Below are 15,153 nucleotides of genomic sequence, written 5' to 3' on the forward strand. Positions count from 1 at the left end.
TGTCAATCAGATCAGGTCCTGTTGCCTTAATGCTTGTTTGGTTACTGAGAAAGAGAAAGGTTTGGAATTCGAGCTGGTTTGTGATCATGGGGTTTCATTGTTGGAGTTTTTATGTTTCTGTTGTGTTGGTTTTCGGGAAAGTGTGATTTGTCAGTGTCGATGTTTTTTTATGCTAAAAATGGTTGTTTTCAATATTTCTTGCTTGCTCTTAGATCCTACTAATATAGTCAAATATCTTAATTTACGCTTACTGTCTGGTTGAGTAGTTACACAGGGGAGGAGGGTTTTAAACTTTGTTCAGTTTTGGGCAACATGCAACATTGAGTTCAACTACTGGAAAAATCTTGTGGTTGTGTGTGTATTTTTTTTTCAATACTTGTTTTGGTCCAGAGTCTTAAGACTAGATTGATATTATTGAGTTTCTTTCATTTGTGCAGGTTACAGGAGGATTTTCTTTTTTTTCCATGTTTTAAAGAGCATATATAGGTAGGTTGGTAATCCATGTTGATTTTACTTATTCTGATTTGTCATTAGAGGATTTTTCATTTTTTATTGCATGCTGCTTAGGCACTTTTTAATTTTTTATCCTACCTATTTAAGTGATGCATGGATGCTCTGATGAAAACTTAACGTGTTAATGGTGAACTGGGGTGATAAATAAATGAGCTATAATCTTTTAGGTTACTTGATCTATGTCTATAATTATAGATGAGCTTAATTATTTTGCCTTCTGCTTGCTTCTACTTCTTGTTTTTTTGGGTGGGGGTGGTCTGTTACAGAAGAAGAATATGGTTTCTTTACCTAAACTACTTATGCATGTGTGAAGAAGCAAATGATACATGTTAATCCCACATCATTTTATAATTATACTGGTACATTACCCTTTTTTGGTTAGATCTGAACCATGATCATTATCTAAATGTTCATATAGATCTTGTTCTTTGTCATGTTTGAAAGGGTTTTGAAAGCCCTTTTGCATTATTTTTATGCTGTTTCTTTAGAATTTTACAAGGATGTTCAATCCTCCTTTTATTGACATTTTCCTTCTATTTGAATAAATGTAAGAAGATCATTTCTTCATTGTTGGTGAAATTTATGATCTAGTTTTATGACTGTCTGTTAGGTGGTTAAGACATATTCAGATGCAGTCCCATCCTGAAGAAACTTTCCGTATGGTAAAAAAGGAAGCAGATTGCTGCACTGATTCCTGTCACACAGGTCATTTGCAGAGCACTCTTCAGGAACCCATAGAAGTTTCTTCCTCAAAAGAGGATAACTCTCATGATACAGGGGATATTGATGACCCATCAATTGAAGATTCCTCTAAACAGTTGGTCCTTTATGACCCTGTGGCTAATGGTGCTGGTCAAATTGAACCTTTTCCTCAACCTATTCAGTTCCAGCATCCATTTGGAAGATATTCAGACCCAAATGTGCCTTCTAGAGTCTTGCCATCTGTAGGAACTTTTACTGTACAATGTGCCAACTGTTTTAAGTGGAGACTCATCCCGACGAAGAAGAAATATGAAGAATTACGTGAACATATTCTAGAAGAGCCTTTTTTTTGTGAAACTGCTCGTGGGTGGCGACCTGATATATCATGTGATGATCCAACAGACATCACTCAAGATGAGAGTAGGCTGTGGGCTATTGACAAGCCTAACATAGCTCAACCCCCTCCTGGCTGGCAAAGGTTGCTGCGAATCAGGGGCGAAGGAAGTAGCAAATTTGCAGATGTGTACGTGTCCCGACCTATTTGTTTAACTCTCTTTTACTGAGCTTGACATAATAGTTTGCTCACTTCTGTAATCTAATTTCACACATATTTTCCATTTTATGGAAAAACTTAAGCAAGAACCTTAAAGCCTTCCATGTTTTCTACGAGCACAAGCAACTCCTCCTCAACTGTATTTGAGTATTATGTATTCTTCTAATGATTAAAGTCTTAATTGATGATGACAACTAAGTTTGTAATGTCATTTGGCTACTCTTGTATGGCGCCCCCCCCCCCCCCTCCTGTCTTCTATAAGATGTAATGTAGTTTTACTCACTTTGCATTGTCCTCTTAATCAGTTTTCCCATTTTTTGAATATGTACATGTCTGCATCAAGATCTCTAGCGGTCCCAATCTGGGAAATCATGGTTCTACCATCATGGTTTCTTCAGTATATACCTTGTGATTTCCTTTTCTAATTTTTCAGGTACTATCAATCACCATCAGGCAAGAGACTTCGCTCAATGGTGGAAGTCCAAAAGTAAGTTCACTCCTCTTACTTGAACATTGCTATATTGCCTAGCCCATGCCCCTTGTTTATCACATTTTAACTAATCTCTACATGTATGTAATGCTAGATAATCTTGTGGGTGATCCTTGTTTTAGGTGTTAAATCCCTTGATTTTGCAGGTACTTAATTGAACATCCAGAGTATATGACATATGGTGTAACTCTCTCACAGTTTTCATTTCAAATCCCAAAGCCTCTGCAGGAAAACTATGTGAGAAAAAGGCGTCCAAGTATATCAGCTTCATGTGATGATACTAGACATCTTCAACCCGGTGAAGGTATGTAGAAAAAGCTGATTTGCTTTACTTGCTAACATGAAGTGAAAAGAATATTTGGTGAACTGGATTAGCTTTCTATTTCAATGACTCAAACTTCCATCAATTTTAACTTTTGACTCATAGCCATCGATCTGAAGGAATGCAGTTCTGTATTCAGACTTGAGTAACTTTTGTCTTCACAGCTTCACACGTGCATGACCAAAGCATCCGAGGCAATTCAAATGAAATTTGCCTTTTCCCTCTAGTTCTCTATAAATATCTGCACGTTTGCTGTAGGATTTCAAAAGTTGCATATTTGGAAATTTCTCATTTTACTGTGTTGGTCAGGATATTTTAATTGATTTTTCTGTGTAAAGTTTTTGCCAGTTCTAACATGAAACAGATATCCAGTTATTTAAATTTTGTGAGGGCCAGACCATACAGATACCTGTGTGCTTTTGCATTCCAAAGAATCCTCGACTGCCATTGTTTTCTTACTTTTCTACTGGATTCTAGAATCTGGGTCAAATAACTGCAAGGTTGATTACATCGTAGTTTGAGTTTTACTTTGCTTGTGAGGTGAAAACTGGAACTCATCCGTTCAATATCTGTACAATATGTGGCTTCACCACAACAAGGGAATGCACTCTTGCCTCTTCATGTGAGCAGGAGTGTATTTTGTGGTCAACCCATGAACTCCCTGAACCCTATTCAGGCTGGATTGATTCTGCATTTAGTCATCTGGTTTTTGTGTGGTTCTGGAATATGAGAACTGCCTCAAGTGGATTGTTGATTGGGTGAGATAAACCAATCCAGCCTATGTTAATAACACTGTAGAGAAACTCTTACCAACTAATTTAGTTTCATCTACTAGTTTCTGAAGGTAGAATCCATACCACAAATTAATAAACACTCAAGTGTTTTCTATTTGATGTCCCCATGTCCATGATTTTAGACAACCTGAAATGAATTCTTCAAGGGTTGGGTTGGTTACAACTTAAACTTCTGATTGATTAATGGGTGGCCCTGGAAAGAAATATTTGAGAACCTCTCGCCCAACTGGATTAACCTTTTGACCACAATGCTGACTCAACCTGCTTGGGATTTTCTTTTGAATTAAAGATAGCATTACTGATGTGAAAGCCTACTACTGACAGTATCCTTGTTTTACATGGTCTGGTCCGGGTGATTTTACAGAACTCCAGCTTGGCAAGCCTGCGCTCTTACCTCCACCGTCATCACCGATTCAGTCCTCTGCTTCTCCTTCTTTTGATCGACCAGTAAAGAAGAAAGCCAGGACACAATCAAAACAGAATTACAGGACTGCCAATCCAGTATGTAATCAGGATGAAGCGAAAGTTGAAGAGGTTGATCAATCTAGAAACAGTGGTTCCGATTTGTGAGGCTTGTTCCATATCCTTTTTGATGACCGGATGTTACAGTTGGTGTTTTGCTGTCTTGTTTTGTCTTGCAATACTTATGTTTTTCGACCACAGGGTTCTGATGAACCAACACAAACAAGGCAGTAAAATGGGTCCGGGAGGATGCATAGTTGTTTTACTTTGTCCATACTAGAGGATTTCTGGGTGTCTTTCACCCTTAGAAATTAGAATCATATATTCTTGACTGTTCATGGAGTTTTTAATTTGACTGAGTATTGTTTGTATCTCCATTTCTATCTTGCAGGCATGTTTATTATTATATTATATACAAGCTCTAAATCATGTGGCAAAAAACACCGTGCTTCCGCTTCCATTTCACTGTGGACTCACTGTGATTTTTTTATATATATATTTAGTCATCAAACTTTTGTAAATGCCAATTGCTTCAAATTTATTAAGGAAAGGAAAAATGGACTAGAGTGAAAAAAAGGCAAAGAAAATAGATGGTAGTTTTTAAATTGAATCAAAAAGTTTACTTTGATAATGCTTTTCAAATTATAAATTTTTGGTATCTTAATATTTAGAAAGTCTAAAACTTTAATTTTTTTATTTCTTGGTATTTAACTTGAGAGAAGAGAGAGAGAGTGATTGAATCATGGTGAAAGAAATATAAAGTTTCGATTGACATTGATTCTAGCTATGAAAAGTATTAATTTTGATGACAATAACTTTTATTTAATTAGAAAAGTTTAGCTTATGTGCCCCTTGTCCATCAACTTGTCTGAAACAGTAAATTCAAGTTCAAGAAGTTCTTTGATTTTAAGCTGGTTTTTGAGTTTTCAGGTTGGTTTTAGGTTATTTGAGACCATATATGTGTTTATTAAGGTGTTTATGGTGTTTTTTTATATATATTTTAGATCAAACCAGGTTGAAAATTATATTTTTGGACAAAATAAAATTCAAAGCTTGATTTTCCATCGACCACAAGGTTGCTAGAAACTTTATTTTTAATATTAAAAATAAATAAATAAAGAGAGTAGATGACATATCATGTGCCATTTAATATTGAAAAACAAAGAAAAAAAACTTAATGTGTGGACTGTGTCTCTATTCATAAGTCAAGTACATGTTGACTTATGAGTTATTTTTTTATTTAATGTATTTTCAACTATTTTAACTAAAAAAATAATATCATTTAATCTAGGTTTTGATTCAGTCTGGTCATATTCTTAAGAAATTACAATTCTTGATTTGATTGAATTTTTGAGCCAAAATCAAATAAAACTGAATTGTGAATATTCCAACTTTGAATAACTTGAAAGATAAACTCTTAAACCATAAGAAGATAGTAAATATATTTGATCATCTCATGACATGTCTTATAAGTTTATTATCATAGATGTTGAGACCATTTCTGATTGATTATCTTGTCTTAAGATTATTTTGATTGATCATCTTGTAAATTTTTTTATGACATGGTAACAACTCATTGATCCATGGAACAAGCTAGTTCAGCTAGCATGCCACAAAACCTTGAGCCCAGCCCCATGTGCCTTCCCTGCTAAGCCCATGCTACTCATCTCGCAGCTAGATCGTGATTATATATCAGGTAGTTTCTTCCCTGGGCTAACCATGATAAGTTCATTAGGAAATTCAGCTTTTTAGTTACAAAAGACAGAAGTGTTCAATGAAGCATGAACCTAACTGGAAATCTTTTGTTGGTTCTTATGGCCAAACCATAAATCCATAACTGGAAGCTCTGTAATATCAAGCTCGTCAGGCTGCTGGACCATTTACAAGAACAGGATTTTCTTCCTGGGCTAACCATGATGAGCTCATTGGGAAATTCAGCTTCTTAGTTACAAAAGACAGGAGTGTTCATTGACCGGACAGGTCGAGATAGAACAAGTAATTGTCATCTTCGTTTATGATGTTTTTCCCCCCTCTGAGTTCAATGAAGCATGAACCTAACTGGAAATCTTTCGTAGGTTCTTATGGCCAGACCATAAATCCATAACTGGAAGCTCTGTAATATCAAGCTCGTCAGGCTGCTGGACCATTTACAAGAACAGGATTTTCTTCCTGGGCTAACCATGATGAGCTCATTAGGAAATTCAGCTTCTTAGTTACAAAAGACAGGAGTGTTCATTGACAATCATAGGCTCTTCGTCTGAATTCTGCGACTCCACCTGGATCAAGCACAGTGCATCAGCAAACCCATGCTGGCCTGATATCAATTTCTAGTCTAGTCTCTTGGAAACATATGGGACCCAATTTTGACAGATACATGTTAACAGGAAGGAGAAAGGTCCCGCCATATAGTGATATGGTTCGATAGAAATCCAACATGCTGCCATCGATTTCACCCACAGCAGAGGCACAGCTGTTGATGGATATTTCCCTGGCTTCTGCAATGGCAAGGCCTCCTCTGAATGTGGATATGAACAAGAAAGCTTCGTCTCTGGGAGTGTTGAAGCACAATGTCCCCTTGCAGCGCAATCCAAGAGGTGGATTGGAAGGATTCATGTAAGATTGCTTCTGCCATGCATTTGAGGTATATTTTTTGGGGTTCTAAACATCTTTTTGGTTGTTTATGGACTGATTGATTGGCGTGCATCAGCTTCTGGGCATCAGGATTCATAGCACAACATGGAATTTTTATAGATTTTATAAGTTCTATGTGCATATGGATTTTATAAAAAACCTTAATTCTCATATACTTCCAATTATGATTCTTCAGAGAAACAATAGCACAACATGGAATTTATATAGTTTCTGTAAAATGGTTATTACTCTTCTTCTTCTTTTCATGTCTTTGAAAATGTGTTTGACTTGAAGGTATGGTGGTTTTTTTTCAAAAGTAAAACATATTTTAAACACAAACTACACCTTCAAAAGCTATAAAAACATGGAATTTATATAGTTTCTGTAAAATGGGTATTACTCTTCTTCTTCTTTTTTTCATATTTTCGGACCCCTTTTCACTTATCAAAACTAAATCATTTATCATTTTTATTGATTATTTAAGTCTAAGAATATATATTTTTTGTGCAGTTACCATTCCAACTAGGCATACAAGGAAATAATTGGCTTTGCATAAGAACCTCTTAAATTACTTTATATTTTATTTTTTGGAAAAAGTTTACTCAATTTTATATTTTGCTTCTACATTAATTTTTTTTATAAAAAAATCATTGGTCCACGAAATATTTCAAAACTATTGAAATGACTAAAATAGCACCATATATTATATCAGAAAAACAACCAAGCACATCATAAACCTTCTCTCTTGGATTTATAACTTTTCTCTCTTCAGAATTAAAATTCTCTCTTTAGAAAACCTAAATTGATCACAATATCCTAAAATATAACAGTGAGTAAACTATAGGCGATCTTTCATACACAATACACAATAGAATTCCCATGTTCGAAGAAAAAACAGCATTAGGTCAAAGAAATTCATAGATATTCATTTTGTCACCATCATCATATTAGCAAATCACTCACAGTCACAGGACCGATCACTTTATATATCCTCCCAACCGTGACTCTGTGCCTGTGCCTATCTTAGAGTAGCCCATGGCATCTGGGTTTTTATTTCTGAAATTGTAGCCATCAGAAATTGGTCCATACCTAAGAATCTGCTTTAAAAGTGACATTATTACAGGATAGAGTTGGTAAAAGGCAGCAGCTTTGGACTTGATTGATGCTTTTCAAAGATAAGAACAACCTCGCTACCTTTTGAACATGATCAACAGTAATTATCATCATGATTCAACAGATTACACAATCATTCCCTTTTCCCATCATCCATCAAACTGTATCTTTAACATTTATACGAGTAATTATTGTTTTTTAAAGTATTTTTTATTAAAAGATGCAAAAACAATATCGTGGAAACACCATTTCTACACAGTTCCAAGCAGCCTCGCAGCCACAACACAGAACCTTCCATGTGATCGATGGACGTGCATTAAAAACTGATGGGCTTGAGGGAGTAGGAGTAGGACCAGAAGATAGTCTTTAATAGAAATGGGGTCTCGGCTGCTTCCTTGCATCTGTCGTTATTTATCAGAGGTTGCAAGATACCAATTTACCATGTAATAATCCAACGATTTAGAGACCCTACAGTATCGCGTCTGAAGAAGGCATCTCTAGCAGCAGCATCCCTTTCAATTTTTCATCATGTGTGGTCCAAGAGATAGAGGAAGGATGAATTTGGATAGAAAAGGCCTCGACTACATAAAGGACTTGACTTGCAGGCCTACATCAATGGCGGTAGCTGGCTTGTGGGATCAAATTCTGAAGAAGAAACAAACCTATCAAGTCGGCAAGTGTTCTGCATTCAATGCTCTTGTCCTCGCACCACCAGGCTAGATTAGTGAACCAGACCTTTCCGTGCATGTCTAGGAGAATATTATCATATGAACTTCAAGTAGATATTTCTTAAAAAAAATCAGTTCTTAAATCAGATAATAAAAAATAATCTGTTTTTGATCTGTTTAAGATGAAGAAGAAGAAGAAAAAAAGATTGTTGCATATCAATCACCCTATTTTAACTTGTTGTGTCAACCAGTTTAGTTTTTATAGAATGAGCTGATTTTTTGTTTTATTAACGTGGATGTTTGGGTTAGTTTTTATATATTTTGATTAATTTTATAAGTTCTAAAATTAACAACTATATAAATCTCTAATAATTATGAAATTCATAAAATTTAAAATAGTAATTTTTATAGAATAAACTTAAGACTTGATTAATTAAACTACCTCTCAAATAACATGGTTAGAAGATTTTAGGTGGACTTATAAATTTGACATTATTAAAAAAGTTCTTTTAATATGGATATTATTATTTTTATATGTGAATTTTTTTTTAATTTGTCGGCAGCATGGCATGGGCAATTATCACTATTTTTAGAAGGCAAATTTAATTATTGCAACACATAAAAGAAACAAAAATGGAGTCCTATCGGCCAATTTTTTGCCATCTTGCATGCTTGATATCCACAAATATAACAACGAACTAGCAACCAGGCCATGGCCATGCTTTCTTGGAATCACCAAGGACTCCTAGACTTGTCAATTGATCCCACATGCTGTAAATAATTTTCCAAAAATTTGTACGTACTATCTTCTAAGAGACATAAATATACGAGGCCCCCTACTGTAAAAACCTGCGTAACAAAAAGATTATTGTGCTAAAAAATAGCAACAAAAATCATTATTTTGTCTTTGTTCTTTACCCACGTACGTTGAGGGAGAGCCCTAGACCGTGACGTCATGCTGCAGCCTCTGAGATTACCAGCATGTATATTCCTGAAAAAACATCGACTTGAAGAATGATACATGTTCAAGAACAGAAAAGACAGACAGAGAAGGAGAGAAGGGGATTAAAGATGACCACATGAGAAACAAAAAAAACAGACAAACATTGTTTGAAGGGCTTCATTTATGGAACCACTTGAACACCATGTTTTCCTCCTAGGGCACAGAGAATAAGTAGGTGATCTTCTGTTTTTCCAGAGGACATGCAGTCGTCCTGTGTGTGTGTGTGTGTGTGTTTATATATATATATATATATATATAAAACCTAGTCCTTCTTATGGGCATGCTTTGTGAAAAAATAAACGAGAAAAGAATATTACTGATCAGCTTGTACAAATCATCTGGAGCACATGCATGAACTTAATTAGCTGTCCATACAAATTAATGATGTGTTGTATACTCTACCTCCATGGCCACGATTAATCTAGTATATGTATAAGGTGAATTGTTAATTAATTAGAATATACATCAGTTTCAATATTTAAACAGCTAAAAAGAAAAAAAAAAAAAAAAACACAGAATAGCACAAGTGATAAAGAAATGTCACCGTTTGTTTGCTAGAAAATAATTTTTTTAAAAAAATTTTTATAAAAAATAGATTTTTAAAAAGTTAATTTTTTTTTATATATATTTAGTAGTATCATGAGAGTGGGTTGTAAAATATTTTTCATGACTATATCATAAAAAATAAACTATAAAATAAATTATTAATGTTTTAAAATTTTTCAAGTTTATTAAAAGAATGGTGACCATATAAAAAATTTGAAGAAAAATAAAATAGAAAAAAAAAATTTCATAAATTACCTCAAATAAAACAAATAACAATCAAAAAATTGAAACAAAGTTTATCATATAAAAAAGTTGAAAGATGATCAAATTAAAAAAAAGTTATTTCAAAAATAAATAAATAAATATAAATAAAAAAATAAGAATCAAATATGATAAATAAAAAATTTAATTAAGAAAAATGACAAGTTAAAAATAAATAGCATCAAAAGAATAATGAACAAGGTATCCTTGATATTTTATTTTAGTATTAAATTTTGTTTTTTATTCTTTTAATTTTTCCTTTTTTTTAATTATTTTTTTATTGATTTTATTTTTTAATTTTCTCCCTCAATATTTAGTTTGATTTAATTTTTATATATCCAAATTTAATAATTATTCTTATGATTGCTGTTTGTTTTTTTTATCCCTTTTATTAATTAAATTATGTTTTAAATTTCATTCCTTAATATTTGATATGTTTAAAATTTAGCCTCATGATTTTTTCAAGCTTGCCTGCTATGGAATTATTCTCGATTTTATGACCCGAGTCACGGATTTCAAATATTAGCACAAGTTGGTTTTAATATTTTTTAGGGTTTTTTTTTAAATTGATTTTTTTCTCAATTTTATCCTTCAATATTAGGTTTGTTGAGAATTGGGCTTTCTGATTTTTTATTTTTTTGTATGGGGTTATCTCAATCTCATGTTTCAAGTTGTTAGCTTAACGGGTTGACTCAAGTTTTTTTTTTTGTTGGTTTTTTTAATTAAGTTTTTCTTCTATTTTCCCAATTAACATTGGTTTGTTTGAAAATTAAGTTATGTAGTGTTATTCAATGTGTTTTTTATAGGATTATCTTGATTTGAAAATCAGGTTACGGATTTGACACATTGATTGGGGTGGACTTGAGTTATGTTTTTTTGTTTAATTTGATTTTTTTATTTCATCCTTCAACATTTAATTTACTAGGAATTGAGCTTCAAATTTTTTTTTATAGAGTTATCACGTTTCCATTCAAATGTTCATTTTTTAAGTTGATTATTGATATTTTTTGTTTAATTCGGTTTATTTATTGCTGTTATTTTTTCATCATATTATTAATTAAACAAACTTATTAAATCTAATTAAATCAACAATCCAAGTCTTTTTGAAAAAACACTAGAATCGCTTGATATCTTTTTATACTAGAAATAAATTTAGACGCTATCCCATATTTTATCACGAGCCACCAATCTAGATGAATTCTACAGACAAAGGATGCTTATTATTCTGTACTCTTGGTGTGAATTAGTCTTAGGTTCCCACTTGCACCTCTAGACGCTAACTCGCACAACTCATTTGACACACACATACGTTGCTTAAAAATCCCAAATGAAAAGTAAAATAGAATAAATTTGTAGATAAACAAGTAATATGCACTCAACTTTTACACTTAACAAGTTTGTGTGCGTGCGCATCCAAATATATACCACCATTCAAATATTCTAAATAGATATATTATGGATCTATTAAAATTAAATTAATTTGTAAATAAACACCGATAGCCCACCTAAACCACGTTGTTGTTAGGAAGAATATAATTATTTAAATAAACCCTCTTTAAATAACATGAATTTTAAAGAGCATGCGACGCCTGCCTGCATGTGAACCCTTAAATAAATTGAAATTAAATACATGGTAGTTGACAATAACATCATGGACCGACTCAATTATATAAGAAGAAGGTTACGACAAAGTTAAAAGATATGTGTGCACATATGATCAAAGATGGGATGGGTGTCCATTCCCATTTACTTTTTTGTGCCTTAACATCATATCAAAATTTGGACCTGAGAAAATGCTCCATTTCCCCGTCATTTCAAATGCTAGTAGGTCTAGATTCCTAACTTATCTCCTTTTTTTATGCTTCTTGCTTTTCCTGAAATTTCCCTGTGATGTAAAAAAGAAAAGGAAAAAAATAGCATTTCCTTTTTAAAAAAACTATGCTCATCTTTTGATGTTTGTTTTCTTCTAGAGCAATTAGTGATACTATATATATATATATATATATATATATATATATATGTGTGTGTGGATGAGTAAAAAATCTCAAAAATTAATTAAACTGAAAAAATAAAATAAAGTAATTGAAAAAATCGAACTATGAAAAAACTTAATTAAACTGATTTTAATTTTTAAAAACCAATCAGTTTAATTTGATTTTGGTTTTATAAGTCTGAAATTAAAAAAATTAAATTAAATTTAAATTAAAAAAAAAATACTAGAAAAAACCAAATTAAATTAAAAAAAATTAAGCTAAATGGTGCACCTGCATCCAAAAAAAAAAATAGTCCCAAACAGGAGAAGAAGCAGGACTAGGAAGAAAGTGACAGTACAAAACGACGACAAAAAAGCAATAAAGCAGGAGAAGTTGGCAAGCAAGAAAGAGAAGGAAATGCACATCAAGGTCACACCAGAATTTCAATGGTAACAATCCTCGGTATCATTAGAAATCTCCTGACGAGCAGAATTTGTACATATCTTAAAAAGTTGTTTTTGAAGGTCAGAGTGGGTCACATATGTTCTCTAAAAACAACAGGTGTCATATTCACTTAGTGTGTATATATATATTATAATTCACACTTACAAAATATATTAAAATAATATTTTTTTATTTTTTAAAATTATTTTTAACATTAATACATCAAAAAAATTAAAAAAATTATTTTTAAAAAAATAAAAAAATAATCAGGAAAGCTAACTTGAATTAACTGTCCCTCCTTTTCCTTCCATTTTGCCCTCAAAAAATTATTTGAGTTTCCATCCAATATCACAAAAAAAAAAAAAAATCAGTGGGTTTTTCAAACCCAGGAAGTCAGGTGAACGCCCACCAAAATTTTTTCAATAAAAAATAAAAACCTTCATTTTGCTTTTTTTTTTTATTATTGTAAAAAAGAAGTACCAACTCGATAATTTCTCAGGACAGAAGAGGAATCTTTTTTTTGTTACAGCTAGTTGTCTGCATATGACTTGTTCTCTTATTACTTTTATTTTCTCCCTATTTGTTTGTTTTTTTTCTTAAAAAAAAAAAAAAAAACTCTCATATCCGTACTCCACAGGCATGTCAAATCTTCCTAATTTAACGAAAACGGGCTTTAAAAAAAAAAAATAGGAAGGAGAAAGTGGTATGAGACGTGTAAGAATCTAAAATGGTGGTGAGCGAATGCGCACGCTGCTTGATGTAACATCGGGAATCACAGTTTCCGTTAAACCTGCCGTGTTTTTGGCTCCTAAACAACACTATTCTCACCTACTAGCCTTTTTAATTACCAAATTAAAATACTTAATTAGAGGGCAGAGGCGCACCACTAGCGAGTAGAGGAAAGGTATTTTATCATTTTTTATTTTTATTTATTTTTGTAATTTTAAAGCATTTAAAAAAAATTAATTTTTTAAATACCATTTTAATATATTAATATCAAAAATAAATTTTAAAAAATAAAAAATATTAATTTAAAAAACAACCATTTATCACAATACCAAACGTGATCTTTTTTTTTTTTGTGTTATGATTCCATCATTCTTAATCTTCTAGATGTTTTGAATAAAAATATTTTTTAAAATATATGATATTAATAAAATAGGATTTGTATCAATAAATTTAGTTATTAAAAGAATAATATGGGGAATTTAAAGGGAAAGAGATCTGGTGGAGTCACCATTAAAAAATTTGGACATTAATAATGATGTGGTTTCATGGACACCACAGACCACACCAATCATCGGCCAGCCCGTGGTGGAAAAATAGAAAGGAAAAGATAGCCAACCTGGAACAGCTGAGGATCCTGAAAGAGGGATTGTCCTATGTTGGACTAATTTATTATTCATCAGATTATACGGTCATGATTGACGATAATCACAGCACATCCTCCCCCATCATGATTCGGGTTCCACCTTAAGTTAGAACGGTGCACAGTATATACCACCTATCAGGACCCACGGGGTTGACATGGGCTAGCCGCAGAGTAATCAGCGGCTGAGAACCCCTGGATCAAGAACTGAGCAATAATGATCGTTGATCATGCCACGTCAAGCGTCGGCTTTTAATCTAAGCGCATTGCTTTTTGAGAGTCAAAGCTGGGGGGCCCCACTACACAGCGCCCCAGGAAACACGGCGTGTGGGACCCACAGGTGTTTCGTTTTTTACAGTGATATATGAATAAATGGATAGATAATTAAACAAGTGCGAATAATTCCCTAGATTTTATTTCGTTTGCACTTTAACCCTCTTATTTCTTAAAACCACGCCGAAAACCTTTTCGTTCTCCGTTTCATTTTATGCATGAATCTGGGAGGATATCAAGACTTTTACCATTCTAACACATTTTGTTAGAAGTTTTGGGAGAATGACATAATGTTAAAAAAGTATCTGAAAAGTAATATCATTTATATACAATTGTTATTTTTAATTGATCTAACGTATTGCAATTTTGTTTGATGGTCTTCTATAATATAATAAAATCATTATCTTTTAAATATCTTTCTAACCGTATCAAGTATATAAAAAATGAAGTTTTGGTGTGCATCTAGAGACTTATTTTTTCTTTTCTTTTCTCATATTCTCTCCCATCACATTAGCTTATCTTATCTTTTTTTCTTGACTATTGAATATTGAATCTCATTTTCTTACTACTAGATCTTCGTAAAATTTTGGGTTGGTTTTTATTCAGGTTAACTAATTTGCACAAAACATGCATTTTGGTTTTAATTAAACAACCTTTTACTGGGAATACCGATTGTATACAAAATCAATATTAAGAATAGCAGTTGTGTACAAACTGTGCTATTTTTCCAATTCTTTTCTAAGTTCTAACATATATTATTCTCTTGAAAAATTTTATCAAATTGTTTTATTTTAAAAAAAATCAAGTTATTCTCGTGAAATGTGCTTTTTTCAAACTTTAAAAACTCAAGAATGACAATTATCATAATAAAAATAATCAATACTAAAATCAAGAGTTCATATTTGGTCATGTAGCATCTTTTTTTTTTTTTCTTAGGCTCGTATTAATTCTCAGAGGATAAGTAGAGGTGGAGATTAATGACAAAGTAGATTAAATTTATAAATTAAAAGATTGTATTATGCAGGGCATTGACAAA

General features: G+C 32.4%; 1 protein-coding gene and 1 long non-coding RNA gene across 2 annotated transcripts; one reads left to right on the plus strand and one right to left on the minus strand.

Moving 5' to 3' along the window:
• The first annotated feature begins 40 nt into the window (after positions 1 to 40).
• On the plus strand, positions 41 to 4,213 carry LOC118033626 (methyl-CpG-binding domain-containing protein 2). Its single transcript, XM_073409700.1, has 6 exons — positions 41 to 59; positions 438 to 486; positions 1,124 to 1,738; positions 2,202 to 2,255; positions 2,405 to 2,562; positions 3,739 to 4,213. The coding sequence occupies exons 3-6, from the start codon at positions 1,143 to 1,145 to the stop codon at positions 3,942 to 3,944; spliced, it is 1,014 nt and encodes a 337-aa protein (XP_073265801.1). The 5' UTR covers positions 41 to 59; positions 438 to 486; positions 1,124 to 1,142; the 3' UTR covers positions 3,945 to 4,213.
• Positions 4,214 to 8,834: 4,621 nt separating this feature from the next.
• Positions 8,835 to 9,477, minus strand: LOC118033627 (uncharacterized). The gene is made up of 2 exons (XR_004684890.2): positions 9,354 to 9,477; positions 8,835 to 9,239 (listed from the first exon to the last, which is right to left on the minus strand). It is a non-coding gene; the product is annotated as an uncharacterized lncRNA (long non-coding RNA).
• Between the last annotated feature and the right edge of the window lie 5,676 nt (positions 9,478 to 15,153).

This window comes from Populus alba, chromosome 6, assembly GCF_005239225.2.
Source record: "Populus alba chromosome 6, ASM523922v2, whole genome shotgun sequence".
Classification (NCBI taxonomy): Eukaryota; Viridiplantae; Streptophyta; class Magnoliopsida; order Malpighiales; family Salicaceae; genus Populus; species Populus alba.